We start from the raw sequence: 20,469 nt of genomic DNA, 5'->3' as shown, positions 1-20,469 counted from the left end.
CCCACAGGGGGGGAGGGAGGGGGGCGGGGGCTGCACAGCGGGGGCAGGGCAGGGTGGGGCATGGGATGGAGCCATGGCTCATCTGGGGGGCATGAAGGGGGGTGGAGAGAACTCCCACCAGTGTACACACCCCAGGAGGGCATGGGGATGTATGCCCCCTGATCTGTGCACAGGGTGGAGCAGGCTGGCCCAGCAGTGGGGGAGGGAGTGGGGCTGGGGCAGGGGCTGCACAGCCAGAGTGGGGCACAGGACTGAGCTGTACAGAGGGGTTGGCTCCTGCAGCTACATGCACCATAGGAGCACAAGGGGGGCATATGCCTCCGTATCTGTGCACAGGACATGGTGGGTTGGGGCCGGCGTCAGGCTCTTCCCAGTGGGGGCTGAGCTGGGCTGTGCTCAGGGCAGGCAATGGTGGAGCTGGGAAGAGGGGTTGAGGGGGTTACTGCAAATGATGGGGTCGCTGCAGCCTCTCCTGTAGGCCCACTCCCTGTGCCACTGCCCGCCCCAAGCATAGCATAGCACAGCCCGGCCCGGCCCGGTCCCCCGCCAGGAAGAGCCTGATGCATCCCTGGCCCCAGCTGATAGCAGCATCCTACCCTGCCCAATGCGCAGATCCAGGGGCACCCCCCCCCCCCCAGGCCCTCCTGGGGTACATGCAATGGAAGGATCCACCCCCCGCGCGGTTCAATTTGGGGCCCCACCTGGCTGGGCAGCCCCTGCCCCAGCCCCAGCCATACTCCCTCCCCCATGGCTGGGGCCTCAATCTGGACCCCCACGCCCCTTCCCTCATAAACACGTTTACCAGCTGGACCCAGCTGCTTTCCTGGCCACCTGCACACATGAAGAATTTATCAGCCACATTAGGTCTGCGTACCCCCTAGGAACTTTTTAAGTACCCCTAGAGGTATGCATACCCCCAGTTGACAACCACTGGTTTAACTGATAACCCCAGTGATAACTGGTTAGCTTACCAGTTATTGTTTAGCTCCAGGCTGGCACAGTCTGGCAGGGAACTTTCCATCACAAATTTAATAACCATCACCCCTCTATCAGACTATCTCTGGACTATTACAGCACCAACATTTCCTTTTTAGACATTATGGTCAATATCCAGAATGATGAAATACAAACTACCATATACAAGAAACCCACAGACCAACATACATTTTAACACAGAACCAGCAACCACCCTAGACACACCAAGAAAGCTGTAATATACTGAGGGGGCATGCCATAACAGGAGATCACAGCCTTCAAGGCAGACAGGTTGTCTAACACAACAAGGACATATAGCCTGGGAACTGAAGAAGTATATTCCATACTGTCCCATAACATGAGATAAAAGACACCAGCTACAAGGCCCCAGAGCAGCAGTGGGGCTGAGTCCTGGTTTGGGGGGAACAGACCACATTAGGAGAAGGCCCAGGAGGCTACGTGGTAATGTGACCACAGAGAGACAGCCAACCAGAGATAGCCATGGATGAAGAGTCATCAGGATTCATCAAGGGGGAAGGAGAACACAAAAGAAGAGACTTGAGATTAACAAAGGGTCCCTCCCCATTTTGCTCCCTGAAAGGAGTCCCCACCCCCACCCCCATCCCCCAGGAAGGGCTCCCAAGGCCTCCATGGACAAAGGGCATACCACCAGCCCATCTCATGCACCCCACTGGAGGGGGGCTTTGTCCTTGGCATCCCACCTCCAGACTGCTGACATGCCATGCTGACATCTGACACTGAAGAAACAGCCTCAGAAGTGAAGCCTGCATTCTGGCCACATGTACCTTGATTCTGACAAAAGCCCTAGGATTGGTTGATATAGAATTGTTTGATTGCTTGTATTGTTGCTTTTTTGTTATCACTCTGTTTCAATAGATTCGCTTAGTATCAACTGGCTGGTGTTGTGGTTGGTCTGAGAGTTGTGCCCACCCGGAACTAAGGTATAAACTGGGTTCCTAAAAACCAGTGTCAATAGAACCTATAAGGAAAATCCTCAAAACAAGGTTCAACTTTAAAGCATAAAATATGACAAGTTACCCTAACACACTCATACTAGAAGAGGAGAATTGGGTCAAAAGAAATATCAGGAGGTTCAGCAAGGACAAGTGCAAAGTCCTGCACTAAGGACGAAAGAATCCTATGCATGGCTACAGCCTGGGGGTGAACTGGATAAGCAGTAGCTCTGCAGAACAGGACCTGGGGGTTACAGTGGACAATAAGATGGATAGGAGTCAGCAGTGTGCCTTTGTTGCCAAGAAGGCTAATAGCATACTGGGCTGCATTTAGTAGGAACATTGCCAGCCGACCAAGGGAAGTAATTATTCTGTTCTATTCTGCACTGGTGGGACCACATCTGGAGCACTATGTTCAGACTTGGGCCGCCCACTACAGAAAGGATGTGGACAAATTGGAGAGAATCCAGTAGAGGGCAACAAAAATGTTTTGGGGGCTGGGGCATATAATTTCTGAGGAGAGGCTGAACTGGGTTTATTTAGTCTGCAAAAGAGAAGACTGAAAGGGGATTTGACAGCCTTCAACTACTTGAAGGGTGGTTCCAAAGAAGACAGAGCTAGACTGTTTTCAGTGGTGACAGATGACAGAACAAGGGGCAATGGTCTCAAGTTACAGCAAAGGGAGGTTTAAGTTGGATATAAGAAAAAAACTCTCACTAGGAAGGTGGTGAAACACTGGAACAGGTTACCCAGGGAGGTGGTGGAATCTCCATCCTTGGAGGTTTCGAAGGCCCAGATGGATAAAGCCTTGGCTGGAACAATATAGTTGGGGGTGGTCCTGCTTTGAGCAGGAGGCTGGACTAGATGACCCTGAGGTCCCTTCCAAGCCTAATTATATATGATTCTTTTGTAAGATGGGTACACCCAAGGATGTGCCCTATTCTCAATTGAATGGGATGGGTAGGGAGGAGGGGGTGCTGTGAGAGGGATGACAGAATTTCAAGCAGATTCCTCTTTCCTCTATAGAGCTAGCCCAAGCCCAAAGTTCTTAACTATATACAATTTATTAAGTAATAATATCCATAAACATAAAACTAAATATCATATACATATATTTACACAGTGAACACTAACCAATAACCAAGGTGAAACCCTTAAATAACACTATTTAGAACATCACAATACAACATTTCAATTTCATTTCAATTAATTTCAATTTCAACATTTCAATTTCAAGGCACAAACATGAATAATCTTAATATCATCTATTCCTTAATATAGTCCCTGACCCATGGCAAAAGATAGTTCTTCTTCCAATGGGGTCCCTTGTGGGGTGTCCAGAAAGCATCACGGGCCCCTCCCCTTAGAACCTTGACTAGACAGGGGGCTGTTCACCCAGCCCCTTCTCTGGGTTTGCCTGCCCCAAATGTATTTCCCCCACGAGACCCAAGGGCCCAATGACTCATGCTCCCTCAGGTGGTGGTGGTCAGTGTGCACCTTGACGGGGTCTCCTCTGCTGGAGCGCCTCTCCAGGCCTCTTCTGCACTGCTGGGCTCCTCCCCACCCTGTGCCCAGCTCTGGGCACTGAGGGCTCAGCTCCTCTCCGCTGCTGCACCACTGCTGCTGGCTCCTGGGTGCTGGGCCTTGCACTGCAGCACTACCATTTTCCTGTGCCCTGGCTTGGCACTGAGGGCTCTCTTAGCACAGTCCAGGCCCTTCAGGCTCCAGCCAGCTGTCCTCAGGCTGGGTGGTTAACCCAAGCAGCCTCCACTGCTCCCGGGCTCCCAAAGCTCGGGCCCGTGCACCGCCCTGAGCACAGTGGGACCTGGCTGCTTGCCAGGAGATGGGGCCTGAGCTGCCTCACTGCAGCCCCAAAGCCTTTCCCCCGTGTGCTGCCCCATGCACTGTGTGGCCTGCTGGCCCTGCCAGGGTTGCAGGCTCAAGCTGCCACTTGCAGCTCCCAAAGCCTAGGCTCCGTGCACCGAACCGCACACCGTGATGGGCCCGAACAGCCTCACACCGCTCCCAAGGCCAGGTCTCTGCACACCATCCCTGTGTGCCGACAACAGCCTGAGTGGTCTCGTACCGCTCCCAAGGCTGCCCCTCCAGTGGCAGATTCAGGAGCCTTGGGCCTATTGCCCACTGGGGAAGAGCTCCCCAGCTTTTCTTGGCTCCACTCTTCTTGAGTCCCTTGCAGCATCTGCCCTCGTACTGGGCCTGCAGCTCCTTTTATACGTTCCAGGGCTCCGTCCCTGAAGACACGGACCTGGCAGTTTACAGTCTTCAATCAGGTCTGGGGGAGCTCTTGTCCCCCTCCCCTCAGGAAAGGGGTGTGACTTTATTTCTCTTGCTGCCTCCTGATAGGTGAATGGGCTCCACCAATCAAAACAGCAGGATCTCAAGCCTGGGACTCAACCCAAGCTCTGAAAGGTGAGCCTGCTACACTATGATAAGACCCAGTTCTTAAAAGAGATCTTTCCAGAGCCACCCATCCTTGCTTTTAAAGAGGCACCAAACCTTTCCAACCTCATCACCAGAAGCAAACTTCCTGCAGACCAAAGCACACCAAATGAATCCAGACCATTCCTTGACAAAAAATGTAAAACCTGTCAACACATCTCCACCACTTCCACAATAACTACGTCCCACAATAGAACAATCACTGCGCCTGGATCTTACACCTGCGTCTCCACAAATGTAATACATCTCATCCAGTGCACTGAATGCCCTGATGAAAACTACATAGGAGAAACCAAACACCAACTGCATACCAGAATGAACACACACCCAAAATGTATCAAAGACAAAAATACCCAATTCTCTGTGGGGGCATATTTCTCACAAAACAACCACTCTCTCTCCAATCTCTCAGTTCCAAACCTCAAAGGGACCTTACAAAACACCTTTCATAAATGAGCCTATGAACTTCACTTCATAAATCTACCGGATACAAAAAATCATGGACTAAATTTAGACACTGGATTTATGGCACATTATAACCTACCTGCCATCCAATAACCCCACATAACCTCTCTACATTTTACCAGCTACATTTTATCACCTGTCAACATTTCCCTCTTTTGTTCCCTCCCCGCCAACCTGTCTCACACTCATTAACTCCTATCACCTCTGATCTTCCCGGCCATGCATTTGCATTTTCACAGACCTGCATTTTGCAGATTGGCTTAAGCTTCTATTCGACCCCAGAAAGAACATCAGCAGACTCTCCCTATGCCTTAAGAAGGGTGCCTGTACCTGGAAGTTCACAAAGAACATTTTTTTCCAACTATTCAGTTGGTCAATAAAAAATATCACATTTACCCAAATAACTTTGCCTACCTATGTCGTTAGACCAACACAGCTATAACCAACACCTCCGAAACAACTTAATAAAGCATTCTGATTGTCAAAGTTAGTTATTTTTATGGCATCAGTGTTGTTTATGTTAGTATGTAGAGGGAAGACAAATCATCAGACTTTATGTAAGATCACAAACAGAAAAAGTTTGGGATCAGCTCATCTGAAGCCTCAATTCCATCATCTTTCTAAGCGAACAGAAAAACATCTAAGCAAAACAACAAAAAATTGGTGCCTTTTCTAAACTGGCAGTGTAATCATAACGCAAGATGTATACCCGTGGTATCCGCATCTTTCTTACACAATAGAGAAAGTACTATGCTCGCTGATAAAGTTATTAAACCATGAGAACTGAATTGTTTGGTATAGATAACAGTACCACTGTTTGCTAAACTGTTCCAAAAAAAGACGATTTTAGATTTTTAAATTCCCCAAAATCATTAACTCAAAGCACATATTTAGCACCTGATTAATATACAGAGAAGATTTACAATATGCAAAAACATCCACTAGACACACATTTAAAAGTCCTAACATGAGCATTATTAAAGAAAACACATCTTGTATTAAAACGGTCTATTATATTTTAGACTGTTTTAGAAAAATAATACTGAAAACGACTGATGCAAATTCTATATAATAAGTCAAATATAGAATTTGATAATAATGAAAATATCAGTTCTGGATTCGTACATAAAGTGCCTAATATTATTCTAGAACTGAATACTGGGCCTAAAGAATCTGGACTCACGGCTAACATTTCTGCTATTGTAATCAGGTTCTCAGAAGTCAGGCACTACAGCACTTAGTAATAACAAAATCACTCATATCTGCCACAGTTTAGGAACTGCTAGTTCAGCTGAACAGTCAGAGTTTGGTGTTGGGGGAACCTGATCTCATCAAGTTTACATGGATCAGTTTCACTTGCTGTCACCCACTGGCCCAAGGAATGTGATCAGGGATATGTGGGCATCCATTGTGAACTGAACCGGTACCCATCCTGGCTTGGAAAAGCCAGCTGAGAGAGATTGGGGCCATTGCTGGTGGGGGTTGCCAATGGCTCCCTTCAGGAGGGCAGGGTGCCAATGTTCTCTAAGGGGAAATTGTACCCTGTTATTCACAGAATCATTGGTTTGGAAGGGAACTCACCTGGTGCAACCCCCTGCACAAATGCAAAAATGCTCCTCCTAAACCATTTTTAACCAATGCCTATCCAACATCGTCTTGAAAATCTCCAATGAAGGAGATTCCACAACTTTCCTGGGCAATCTATTCCACACCTTACTATTCTGATAGGAACTTTTTCCTGATATCTAATCTAAATATACTTTGCTGTAATTTGAAGCCATTGCTTTGCATCCTACCCTCTGCAGCAAGGAAGAAAAGTTGTTCTCCCACTTTATGGCAGCAACCTTTGAGATATTTGAAGATTGCTATCACATCCCTACCTTACTCACTGCTAAACATGCCTAGTTCTCTCAGCCTTTCCTCACACAGCTTGCCTTTCAACCCCTTGATCATTTTTGTCACCTGCCCCTGGACCCTCTCTAACCTATCCATGTCTTTTTTTAAATGTGGAGCCCAGAACTGAACAAAACATTCTAGATGTATAGTGGCATTCAGCTTCCGTGTCTTACACCTAATACTCCAGTTCTCACTAGTTGAAGTTAGTGCCCAAACTGCATTTGATTTTTTAAAACTACACCACACTGCTGATTGTTGCCGAGTCATGATCCACCAAAATACCAACATCCTTGTCAGCAATGCTGCCATCCAGCTAGTTTCCTCCCATTCTGTATTTGTGCCTTTGATTATTCTTCCCAAATGTAGCACCTTGCAATTCACTTCACTGAACTTATCCTGTTGTCTCCAGCCCAGATTTCTAATTTCTCTAGAGCCTTCTGAATTCCATTCCTATCCTCCAATGTATTTGCAATCCTTCCCAGTTCTATGTTGTCTGAAAATTTGCTCAGAAGTTCTACTTCAGCATCAAAATTATTAATAAAAATGTTAAGCAACACTGGAGCCAAGACAACCCACTGTGGAACCCCACTCAAAACTTCTGCCATTTTGACATTTATCCATTTATGATGACCCTTGCCCATGGTGATTGAAACAATATCTATCAACATTTTAGTAATTTTATTTAGCCCACATTTATCCAATTTACTCACAAGAAAGTCATGTGGGACACACATCACCAGTGAGATTCAGCCTCCCCTCATCACTCATGTTTACAGCCTTGAGGTGATCCTGAAACCTTTACTGCATCTGGATTCTCAGGTTGCATCAGTGGTTAGTATGGATTGCCTTAGGATGGTCAAACCCACCCTGTGAACGTAATGGGGATGTGTTGAATATCCTGGAAGGAGTGGGAGATGTCCAAACATTAAATGGTTAGGACTGACTGTAAATATTCTCAGTCAAGGTACAACTTCCTGAGTAACTTGGGAGTTTACCAGACAGCCAAAGAATGTGGAAAATGGATTGAAATGGTAATGCACTGATATGCAAGAAAAATAAATAATATTTAGCTGTATGCATCAATATGTTGGCCTGTGATTGTGTGAGTCAAAAAATAATGTACAGATAAGGGTATATGTTTTCAGGAAAGCTTTGGATTTGTGTACCCTGGGATTTATCCCCTGTCAGTTGGACTGGTCGGCCACCTGACAGTAAAAAAAAAGATATTTGATTTCTATTTGTTTCCTTTTACTCATTTGTGAACCTGTAGCAGCGAGACTAGAAGAACTGTCCTTGGAAGCTGCAACAGTTAGGAACTCTTTTCACTAACTCCAACTAGTGAGAAGACTGTGAACATTTCTTTTAGATTCAGATGTTGCCACCATCATTCATGCTCTCCTAACGTTAAGGCTAGACTAGGGCAATGTGTTCTATGTCAGGCTGCCTTTGTGAACTGTCTGGATGCTGCAAGTGGTGCAGAATGTGGCAGATTACCTTCTAACTTTAGGGAGAGGAGGGAGACCCACACTAGGTGCACATTACTCCAGTATTCTAGTCTGCACTGGCTTCCAATAGCTTTCTGGGTATAATTCATGATGTTGGTTTTGACCTATAAGACCCTGAATAACTACAGGACTGCCTTCTCCATGTTCTTTTGTGATTCCTAAGGTCAGCTGAGAACAACCACTTAGAAACACCAACTGTGCAACAAGTTGACTTGGCTCCATAGTCATTCCTCAGCTCTGGAACTTCCTCCCCCTTGTGCTCCATCACAGCCCAAGTCTGGACATTTTCCAGAAGTACTGTAAGATTCTTTTATTTGAGAAGAACTTCAGCAAGAAGGTTTAAGTTTTGGAGTGTTGCCTAGGGTGTTTCTATTTTTAGAAATAAATGCAAATGTTTCTACATCTTTACCTTTCCAATAAAAAACAAGTTTTGGCCAGCCTTTAGTTACCTGCTCTACACTAGGAGGTAGCTCATCAGATGGAAACAACAGAGATGGAAAAGTAGCTGATGTACCTCGAGTGCACCAGGCTGCACTCGAGGCTGCAGCCCCTCCACCTCCATAACCTCTTTCTGAGGTTCTAGTTGAATATCACCCCCACCTTTTTGTTTTTGGTCACCCCATCCACAGCCCCACCAAGTCCCGGGACCTCCTGATCAACCTCCTCCTGGCCCTGGCCCTGGCCCTGGCCAAGTAGGCCCTGTACTTGACTAGGAAGGAGGCTCTAGCCGGGGAGGTGCCCGAAGACGGCAGGGCCGCTTTCCTCTCACTTATCCGTGCATGTTTCTGGGTGGAGCACCAGTGGGCAGCATCCACTGGCTCCTTGGATGCCTCTGAGGACCAGTGAGTGTGAAGTGGGGCAGGGGGCAGGGGGCGGGGGGCTCTGCTCAGTGTACCTCTCCAGAGAACTTCTTTTCATAATTTGAACCTTTGACCCCCCATGTCACTTTTACCCTTTTCTTCCTTAGTTGTCTCACCAAAAAAAATTTAAAAGGTATCAGTTGTACCTTTCAAACTTTGGCCCCACATGGCAGGGGGGCTATTATTAACTAGGGGGCTATTGTTAACTAGGTGGGCCTTAAGGCCCACGATCTCTCGAAGATGCAAATAAACAGGAGCTTCTGAGGCCTGGCCAGTTGGTATCTGGGGACACTAGCTCCTTGTGCCAGCTGAATTGCTGAAGCAGCCCTAAACTAGAGTAGCCTCTGCACCCTCTACCTACTGTAGCAGTCTGGCAGTGGGGGCTGCTGCCTGACTGTGACCTGCTGTCACCTGTGACAACATGCCGCTTCATGGCTGCACACATGCCAGACCTGGACAGGGACTGCACAGCCACCTGCACTGCAGCAGAGCCTCCTGTACTTTTGGGCCAGCTGCCAGTGAGCCATGCCTGCACAGGTGGCCTTTGGACAGCACTGCTGTCATGTCTTCTAGTGCCCCCTCGACAGCTCATCAAAACTTATTAAGCAGCCCTCCACCCAAAATAATTGCCTGCCCCCAATCTATAGATATAGATCGATAGATATATGTATGTATGGACATACATAATTTGGAAAGTAAATATATATGGGAAATGGGGAGAAGAACACTAGTAAGAAACCGGAAAAGGAAAGAATTAAATCTTAGTGACAAATTATCCCATAGGTGAATTACCAAGAGTTTATTGTTTATCTTTTGAGTAGTCATGGTTCTGCCCCTATTGCATCTGTGTCTGGTTGCAGGGTTCCACAAATCTTCAGATACATTTGCTGTTCTTGCTTACATTGCTTTCTGACATTCTGCCAGAATCAGTTATCCAAAATGAATGTTAAAATGACAGCTGTCTAGGCAAACAGGAGTGTCAGGAAGTACTTCAAAATGGAGAATACATTTCTTAAAAGTTCTTACACCTTTGATATATTTTCCAAGTTACAAAATACTGCAAATTAAATGGTATGAAAACAGCCTATTCTAAACAGACTAGTGTAATGCCCTCATCAATAAAGTACAAGTTAATTTACAAGCTCTTATAGCATGCTTATGTACAACTGTTTTAAATGTCATGGCAAGCATATAGTTGTAAAATTAAAATAAAATATCCTACAAACGTAAGAGGCTGCTTGCACTTGATATCAAAGAAAAGCAGTGTAATTCTAAATTGCTATTTTGTCAATATGAAAAACAGCTATTTTTTATAAATTCCACCATCAAGGGTAATTTCTCATTCCATTTCTACTGTCATGGAACAGGAGAACTTTAAAGATCTAGAAGCACTTTGTGTTTCTATTCAAAATAATCTGGTACATGGGACATCACTTCGACACCAACATTTTGAAGCTTTAAGTATGCATGGAATTATTTACTCAAGAGAACCTAAGTTAGGACAATTATATCATGTCAATATGTAGTACGCAACTGTCATGATGTAAATCATAAAAATAAGTATTATTTATATCTGAAGAATCAGTCTATAAATGTTGATAATGCAGGTCAAATATTTAACATTTTTAAAGCAAAAGGAAACCCTAACATGAGATACCTTTTGATCCAACCAGTATTTCTTCACTGTATTGTCATAACATCGTTCTCTATCAATTCAAACTTTGGAACTTATCAATGTATAAATCAATATTAATACATCAAAATTATATACTATTTATTCATAATGTTTTTAATATATTAAGAATATTAATGGTTCATTTAAAACAAAAGCCTTTAAACACAAATAAAAGGTTTATCCTTTTAATTCACCCCTGAATTAGGAATTTTTATGACAATTTTTAAACAATAATAGAGCTTCTTAGGATGAGAGAGAAAACCAGTATGTATAAAATACATCTCAGTGTTACTCAATTAAAATTTGTTCTTGCAGTAGTAATAGTAGTGTTATAACAATTTTTTTCAGAGCTTTCTGTATCAGGTAGTTTCCAATATACGCTTCAAGAGCCTCATGAATAAAACATGTAAAAGTTTTGTTAAATAAAAGATCATCAGGAACAGAATATGATTACAGAAGGAAAAAATAATATGAAAATAGCTTACCTCACACCATATGGATTTCACAAGATGGGAATTACATTTCTGTCTTATTAAGGCTTGAACTATTGTTAAACTTTCCATTGTACTCCTACAATGCTTCAAACCATTGTTGTTTCTCCTCTGTTCAACAAAATTCCAAGCAATAGCTCCTAAGTGCCCAGAGGGTAAAGTCCTAACAATTGCCCTTGTTCCAGTATACACTGATTTTTTAACTTCCTTATCATTTTTACAAAACCGTCTTATTAGTAAGGTAGAACGCTCCTTTTTATTTCTAAAGAAATCTTCCTCCAACTCTTCATCACAGTCATCACTACAATCTTCAAAATGACTCAGAAAAGGCTTTGAGAGCATTCTTCCAGTAAAGTTATTTCCACAGAAACTGTGATCTGAACTTGCCACTTTAACTTTTCGTGCTCTTCCTAAACATAAATACTTATCTTTTAAAGGGTCAAAGTTACCACAAAGCATTTGTCCATTTTTATATTTAGAATTACTTGCCAATTCCATTAACTTACAAGTGCAACTTGCAGAATCACTCATGTGATCTTTGCCAAGATCTACTGGCTGTAAATGGTCATCCAAAATGAAGCTGTTGTGCAATGCACACAGAGCTCTTGATATATTTCTTTCATTAGCATAGTGAAAGTGGAAAACTGCTACATTATCAGCATCATCTGTGTCACTTTTATTTACTATTGACTGGTTTCTTAATGACTTCATCTCTACTGAAGGTCCATCCATTTTCAACTGAATTTCAGCAAACATAGTTCTTTCCATTGAAGTAGAAATTCCAGTTTCCAAGCACATGCCTTCCCCTACTAAAGAATCACATGATTTATATAACTGGTTACATGGAATACTGTTCTTGCTGCTTTTCTCTATAATGTTACAGTTAATATTAAGAAACTCCACTGAACCTGGAATGCATGCATTTCTCTCCCATAAGTTTTCATTGCTTCTGTTATCATTCATTTTTTCATTTGCCAAAGAAAAAATTTTGGGCAGTGAGCCCCGAAGATTTTCTTCTTCAAGTCTGTGTAAGTACGAGAGACTGTGTGTAGTCTGCCTTCCTTGACTAGCAATATGTCTTTTTATAACATTGGTGTCCAAAGCATTTTCACTATTTTCATCTCCAGCTGACTGATCAGATATCACTTTACCCTGTGCCACAGACACAAGCACAGAAGCTGCCTTTTCCTCAGAGGTCATCTTGACACACAGGCTTTAGAGACTGTTCTGTTTTTCTTCACTGATCTTCATGATTTCAGTGTAGAAAGTCAGTGCTGAATGAAAACAAACACATTTAAAAAAATCCTTTTTTCTTAACAATACAAAGCATGTATGTTATTAACAGGCTATAAAGTTTTCCTGCCTGTAGATTACTGGCATGAAATTTAGATGTTCTTAAAGCAGTTTTGTAGTGCAATACAGACATTCAAAATGTGCTTCCTACAGTTAACATCTCTGTCATATGCAGGGTATATCTTGTTGCCACTTTGTAGACAGAGACCATGTTTGAAATGATAATCCATCCCAAAGATGCATCTCACCACATAAGATCCAAGAGGTTATTTCTCTGCAGAAAAACAAACAAAAAAAATCCATTAAAGAGAATTCATAGCATGCAATTTATGGAGACCACAGAAGATAAAGTGTAGTCAGATTAAAATCTAATGACCTGATGACCCCAAGTTAAAAATAGTTTTAGTAGAGAAGTATAAGAAAGCTATGTGAACAGGGAAAATAACTAAACTAGTGAAATATACAAAATATACATGCAATCAAAAAGAAAAGAGGAAATCCTTTTTTATATATTTAAATATATAATTGTTCTTGGGTTTTCTTACTTATAACCAGGACAGAATGACATATTTTGGGATAGAAAGGTCAGGTTTAAACTGATGTTCCCATTTTAAAAGTAAATAGGATAATTTTTGTTTTCAGAATAAAATCTAGCATGATTACAGTTTTATATTTTGCTTTCAGATGCTCCTGTGATGTTAGGTCATGTGTAATCGTGAAGAAGGTACATAGCACCTTCATCAATCTAAAGAGACAAACAAGACTGCGCAGTTAGGTTAAATGCCTTTCAACCTTACCATTATTAGTTCATTACTTCATGAGAAATCACGAGAGAAGTGAGCCTTGACAGGAGATCTGAGTATATGTGATGGCTTTTTGGAAAAGCTCAGAAATTATGCCCTTTATGTAGAAAGACTGTCATGGAAAGGAATACAGAAAAAGCTATGCCAAGGTTGCTACCATGAGCGCAACAAAAGAGATAGAGAAGCAAAGAAGAGAAGAAAGACTAGATGTATCAGGGCAGATAACCATTTATGATTTCAAAATAAATTTTTAAAAAATAAGTTTTTATTTAAATTTGCCCTTTTATTAATTTTATTTTTAAAAATAAGCCTATTTTAAATTGAATTTGAAATCATGACAGCCAACAACAAAACATTCACTTAATATACTGTATTTACTCAAATCTAAGATGACCAGGAATTTAAGATGATCCCTCAATAATTAGATTCTATAAACAGAAAATGTATACATTTATTATAATTTTCCATATATAGAATGTAATCATTGCAGAGTCATCTTTAATTCATCCCCCCACCACTACAGGGGGGCAAGCAGTGGGGGAGCAGGTACTTGTGCCTGTCTCTGCCAGAGCTACCAGTCCCCCTATAGTCTTGTGCCTTCCCTCTCTACTCTCCCCTTTTCCTCCCCTCCTGCCTCTGCTCCCCTCTCAGCCTCTGCTCTCCCTCCCCCACCAGCCTCTGCTCTCCTCACTCCTGTGATCTCTGTTGGCAGGCTACTGTCTGCTACTGTTCTCTGTTGGGGCACAGAACACGGCTCTAGCCTAGCCCCTGTAGCAGTCATTCAAGCCGCACACTACTGCTATGGGGCTCGGTTGCGGCCAGACTCAGTGCCCCAGGCTACAACGTGGACAGAGCCTGCTGGCATGGAGCAAGGGTAAGGGTGAAGAATGAGAAGCAGGCAGGGGTGCAGAAGCTATATGGCGAGGGGGGATGCAGCATGAAGAGGCAGCAGATGTAGCGGGGCAGGCAGCTGCTGTGCTAAGGGCCCAGCCCTGGGTAGAGGCTGAGGTCCATGCTACGGTAGCTGCCTGCCCCTCCCACTGCCCCCATACTCAGTTCTAAGATGAGGGGCTTCTCCCCTGCCATGTTAAATGGGAGAAACAAACTTCATCTTAGAATCAAGTAAATATGGTTATCTATTAATTGCTTAAATTGAGTAAAAATTATATTCAAAATAGATATTTCTACTGCTATAGTTTTAAAGTCAGCCATCACACAGAACTGGATAGTCAGTCTAGAAAAGTAGAATCAGAGTTTCTTGAAATGATTACTTTGGCACAGCTGGGGGCCAGATGCTTGAGGGACAGTGCCCTGGGCTCCCCTTGCCACACAGGCGGTGCCAGAGGGCCCCCACCTCTACTGCCTGGGCTGTGCCAATAGCATGCAACCCCCCCACCAGATCAGCTGTACTGGAAATATATGACCCTGGCCCTTATGGTGCATGCTGTAGGCTGAGCAGGAGGTGCATAGGTCTAGTGGGCAAAATATCATATTGAAGAGTTATCAAAACAGAATTATTAAACAAAACCATGCACAGCAGATGATATGATGCATAAAAAGAGAATGGAAGGAACTTGGCAAACAGGACAGAAGAGGAGACACACTTAAAAAACTGTCAAAGAGATAGACATTAGGGCTGTGCAAACCTTCGGTCGCTGATTCAATTCGGTGGAGATTCGGCTGGATTCGGTGGCCAAATCTCCAAATCCGAATCAAATCAGGAGACCCTTTAATCTCTCTGAATCGAATTGGAACCTTCCAAATCAATTGAGAGAGATTCGGAAAGATTCTGAGATTCAGACATAGACACAGCTTTAAATGTTTCTTCTACATACCTCAAAGTACCAGGTAGTTCATCAATGCTGAGATGGTAGGGCAGATGGAGCATCCCACAGGAACAAGGGAGGGGTCCCTAGTGCACTCAGCAGCAGACCCAGAAGTGGCCCAGAAGCACTTCTAGGCCACTTCTGGGTCCACCAGGGAGCAGGCCAGGGCCCTCCCCGCCCGGCTCGGCAAGTAGTGCCTCCTGGGTCTGGGGGGCACCTGGGGTCCCCCTGCAGCTGATCGCTGAGCTGGAGGGATGCAGGGGGGCCCCCCGTGCACTCGGAGGCAGACCTGGAAGTGGACCGAAAACTTTCGGTCCGCTTCCAGGTTTCCCACTGAGCACATAGGGGGCCCCGCCACACTCCTGTGGGATGCTCCATCCACCCCACCATCACAGTGATCATAAGCCATGCCTGGTACCTTGAGGCATGTAGAAAAAACATTTAAAGCTGTTTTTATAGCTGAATCCCTGATTCTCCAGATCAGCATCGAATCTTCATATTCAGATTCAGCCAAATTGAATCAACAAATTGAATCACTGTCCCTGATTCGAGCTGAATCCAAATTGAATAAGGCCTGTTTCACACACACCTAATGGACATGTCCAGAAGATGCTATTCTAAGGAAGGATCAGAAATGCAGCTTGGATAGGTATACATGTACTAGATTTAAACTAACTAGGCCAGATGCTAGGATTGTAGCAGCAGTAGCAGAGTTTAGCACTTGTCTGAATATTTTTCTAGTGGATTTTGTAGTCTGTACGGAGTTTCATTCTTTCACAATTGCACTGCTAGTGTACCTAAACTTACTAGTTTAATGTTAACTATACAAACTAGTCACAGCAATAACAGTAACATAGGCCAGTGATTGTCAACTGGGGGTACATGTAACGCTAGGGGTACTTAAAAAGGTCCTTGGGGGTACGCAGACCTAATGTGGCTGATAAACGCCGCGTGCAGGAGGAGAGGCTTTGGGAGGGGCTGCAGCCAACCCAGAATTTGCTGTAGCCCCCCCCCAACCCTGTCTTCAAGTGCCACCACCGGTCACCCCAAGTGCAGCCCAGCCCAGCCCCCAGCCTGTCCTGACCTGCACATAGATACGGAGGCACACCCCGCCATGCCCTCCCAGGGTGCATGTAGCTGTGGGAGCTACACCCCATGCAGCTCAGTCCCACGCCCCACCCTGGCTCTGCAGCCCATGCCCCAGCCCCACTCCCTCTCCACCCCCACTGGGCCAGCCTGCCCCACCCCATGCGCAGATCAGAGGGCATATGCCCCAATACCCTCCTGGGGTACGTGCACCAGCAGGAGCCACCTCCTCCCCCTCATGCCTCCCAGATGAGTTGTGGTTCCATCCCGCACTCCACCCAATGGCGGCTGTGCAGCCCCAGCCCCATTCCCTCCCTCACTGCAGGGGCCTCAATATGCCCACCCACCTCCCCTTTAAAAACAAGGAAAAAATATAAAGGGCTGCAACTTTGAGAGAAAAGGGGTACACCTGTTAAAAAAGGTTGAAAACCCCTGGCACAGGCAATATACTGTAATCTATAGTGACTAAGGCAATATACAGTGATCTATATATCCAAAGCAGCGGAGTATAAGCCCTGATACTTATCAAGAAGAGGATGCTTGTTAGAAATCTTTACTTCTGAAAAAAAAAAGTCATCTTTCTAAATTACCAACAGCTTTATTGCTGGACATACCCTAATTAAATTGATATTTTAAAACTCCTGCTTACAATTAGCTTGCTCTTAAAATGCTGCCTATATGTTTATTTAGCTCAGGAATTTTTTAATATATTAAACCAACTTCATTACCATAAGGAAATTTTCACCAAGTGACATATTTAATTAAAGTAATTATTTTGGGCTAGAATGGTGATTCTCAGCCTTTTTAGACTCAAGGCATTCCTTGTTAGACTCAAGGCACCACTTGGAAAATGCCAGCTTTTAGTTTTCCCTCATTTTTTGACTATGGAAAAATAACACCGCTTTTTTTTTTTGCAAAGAACTCAGAAAGCCCACAACAGGACAGGATGCTTTTGACACTATGAATCCCATCTGAAATCTCTGGGTTTATCTTATGAATCATGTTTGTACACCTAACAATGCTAACATTGCGTGGCACTCCATGGCAACCTTGAAAAGATCTCAGGGCACCCCAATGTGCTACATCATCCTGGTTGAGAATCACTGGGCTAGATCCTCTCTGTCAATTTAAGCTATGGAGAAATATGCAAACAATGTTGAAATTATTTCCTTTCATTTTCTTCTGTTAAAAACACACTCAAAACATTATGATTTGCAAATAATTTACAATATAAAACTGCATGGAACACTTTATAAAAGTCTTCACTGAAGTTATAGTCAACACATACTTGCATTTTCTAAAGCTACTAAATATCCTAATGAAATCCAATAGTAACTACATTTTATGAAACTAAATTAGATCGGAAATGTAATATTCTCTTTCTATCAGTACAGGAAAGTAAACAAGTGGTGAACTAGATCCAGCATTGATGAATCACCCTGGATACAAAAGTTGGCCAAGAAAGACAAATATATAATGAAAACAAACAGTTGGAAATCATTCAGCACTTGTATTCACAAAATATTTTAAGTCAGAAGCATAGGACAATGAAACCAATATAACTATAAAATGTCTTCATTTACTTTTGCTTATCTGGTGCAAAATTGAAGATTTAAAGTGCCAACTAGTGTTACGTGGTATTATTATTTAGTAATTTCACATTTAACAGGTAAAAACATAAAACTAGGCTCAAAATGAGCCCTAGTATAATATGTTTGTACCCCTAACAACCTAACAGCAGAAAATTCCACAAAGCTGACAGGAGTCTCTAATATTAAATTCTTTATAAATTCTTATTAAAACTAGTAGAAGTTATGCTTGGTTAAGAAATCAGTGGGTGCACCTACAAGTGCAATTAATGTGCCTGAATTTTCTTCACAGAAAATTCAAGCACTTTAAACTGTGCCCCCCGCCCCCACACATATGTGAATGGGTGCCCCACATGATTCCCAGGGCTGGCAGGGGGCACAGTGGCTGGTCCTGATCTCCACATGGCCAGGAGAGCTGTCCCAGCCACGTGGAAATCAGGTCCCAACCCTAGCTCCGTGTGGCTGGGATGCAGCAGCCCCAGCTTGGGATGACACTCCTGATCCCCATGTGGTAGGGAGACAGCTCATCTTGCAACCAGCACAGCCCCCCTGCATCAGGCTTAGCCAGGCAGCAGCAGGCCCCCTGATGCCTGGGCTGACCAGAAGCAAATTACTCCTGGTCAATGTCTACACATGTGCTACTGTGCAGTAGCTAATGCACCATTAATCTAGCACCTGTATTTCCTGGTACTATCAAACAGCGTATTAGACTAATTTACTGGGCAGTAAGTCCTGCTCATGCATTAAATTAGTCCAATGTGCCATAAAGCATATCGTGTAGACATGTTCAGTAAGTTTTCAGGACTGGACCTCTTATTTATAATAAGGAAAAGCTTCAGGGGAAGTATATGGGTCATATGATTTGTCTTATAATATACAGGTTTCAGCCCGGTCAAGGAAAAAGCTAAGTGATAAGTGATAAGTGTGAAGGGAGGCTGAGTGGGTGGTGGAATAAAAGCCAGGAGACACATAGCATTGAAACTGTCAGTCTCTTTAGTCCACAGGCATAAGAGCCAACCACGTCACAGCTGGTAACCTTAAACACCATAATGAAATTCAAACACAGAAAAAGTCAAATTGAATTAATTGAAATAATTCATTCAAATGAGAACACATGGGCAAAACAAATCTGATCCACAATGTTTAAGATAGCGTTTCCATTGGCGAAGCATAGGGGGTACATTGGCACCCTGAGATTGGCTGTGAACCCTGTGGAAGCGCCAGCCACAAAACCAAAAGTATTGGCAGAAGTGCACTTCCGGTTTTGCCACTGGTGGTTCCGCGATCAGCTCCCCCCCAACTGGCGATCTGGGTCGCCCCCAGACTCAAGAGGCACCAATAGCCCATCAGCATTTCCCAACCTTTTTCATCCCATGGCACGCTTACCTACATAAACAAGCACCGCAGCACAGCAGATGGGGGGGGAGGGCACACGGCCAGCGGACACTGATGGGGAGGGGCCAGCCAGATGGCATTTTGGGCCCATCTACACATGCAGGTAAAGGTGCAAAGGTGCAATCTTCTTTATATAAAAGAAATTTAAAAAATGAAGACTCTCTTATGTGCTAATGAATAGTGGTAGTGGTAGAGGGCTAGGTCGTGGGGAGCCCCATAGTCAAGCCCAGCCAGCTGGCCCTATGCCAGCCTCTTGAAATGAGCCTCCCAGCACTGCCCTCTCCTGGGAAGACTGGGATCAGGTCAGGGATGGTGGGGGACTCATGCAGGCTGGGAGCAGGGCTGCTGAGTCATGGGAAGTCATGCATTCCCATCCTAGCCAGGAGGCGGAAGGGGTCTGGCAGCACCAGCCACCTGACACAACTGAAGTTCTTGAGGGTTTTTAACATCTGAGTTACAATCATTTATTCAAATGCACTTTTAATTGAACTTCATGATCCACAAATTGTAGTTTAGTACTAAATTTTATTATATTAAATATATTCTAGTGTAACAGACAGGATCTTTCTATCACTAACTGAACAATATCCATGTACTAAGTCATCCATGGCCACCAAAATCAGTAGTCTCCTTCTCCATTCTCTATGGCTATCTTTCATCACAGAACCAAGAAAATGCCACATGCAATCTCAAGGTTGAGCAAATATATATTTTATTACTGCACATCTTTTCCCCACAGTTGCTGAAAGAACTGATCATAAAACAATGGAGTTCATGAATCTAAGAGAAGAAAGGAGCAAGAGCAGCAAATTAAAGACAATGGATTTCAAAAAGGCAGACTTGAAATAAATCAGGAAAGCAGTAAGAAGGCTCTATAGAGACAATTTTTTAGAGATATAGGGAGTACAGGACAGATGGAATCATAAGAAGACAGGTATCTTATTATGCATTAGGAGCTCTCAAAGGACCTGAAAATCAAAACTGAAATTGTACAAAAAGTGGAAACAAGGACACATGATTAAAGAATACAAAGGAACAGCAAAACTGTGTGGAGACTTAAAAAAAAATCAGAAAGGTTAGTGTGCTAGCTACAGATAACAGATTACAGTTTCATAGTTTCATAGTAGCTAGGGTCAGGAGGGACCTGAACAGATCATCTAGCCTGACCCCCTGCCA

The 20,469-nt window shown here is 43.8% G+C and overlaps 1 protein-coding gene across 3 annotated transcripts in view; it reads right to left on the bottom strand.

Annotated features, from left to right (window-relative positions):
* The window catches only part of PLCE1 (phospholipase C epsilon 1), a 336,566-nt gene that overhangs the window by 286,605 nt on the left and 29,492 nt on the right, over positions 1 to 20,469 (bottom strand). For all 3 annotated transcript variants that reach the window (XM_025191703.1, XM_025191705.1, XM_025191704.1), the window contains exon 2: positions 11,296 to 12,868. In XM_025191703.1, the coding sequence (XP_025047488.1) occupies positions 11,296 to 12,501 (1,206 nt within the window). In that variant the 5' untranslated portion in view covers positions 12,502 to 12,868. The remainder of the gene's footprint in view (positions 1 to 11,295; positions 12,869 to 20,469) is intronic.

The sequence above is a fragment of the Alligator sinensis genome, unplaced genomic scaffold, assembly GCF_000455745.1.
Source record: "Alligator sinensis unplaced genomic scaffold, ASM45574v1 scaffold472_3, whole genome shotgun sequence".
Classification (NCBI taxonomy): Eukaryota; Metazoa; Chordata; order Crocodylia; family Alligatoridae; genus Alligator; species Alligator sinensis.
The sequence above is the reverse complement of the archived record's forward strand: the minus strand, read 5'-3'. Positions and strand labels throughout refer to the sequence as shown.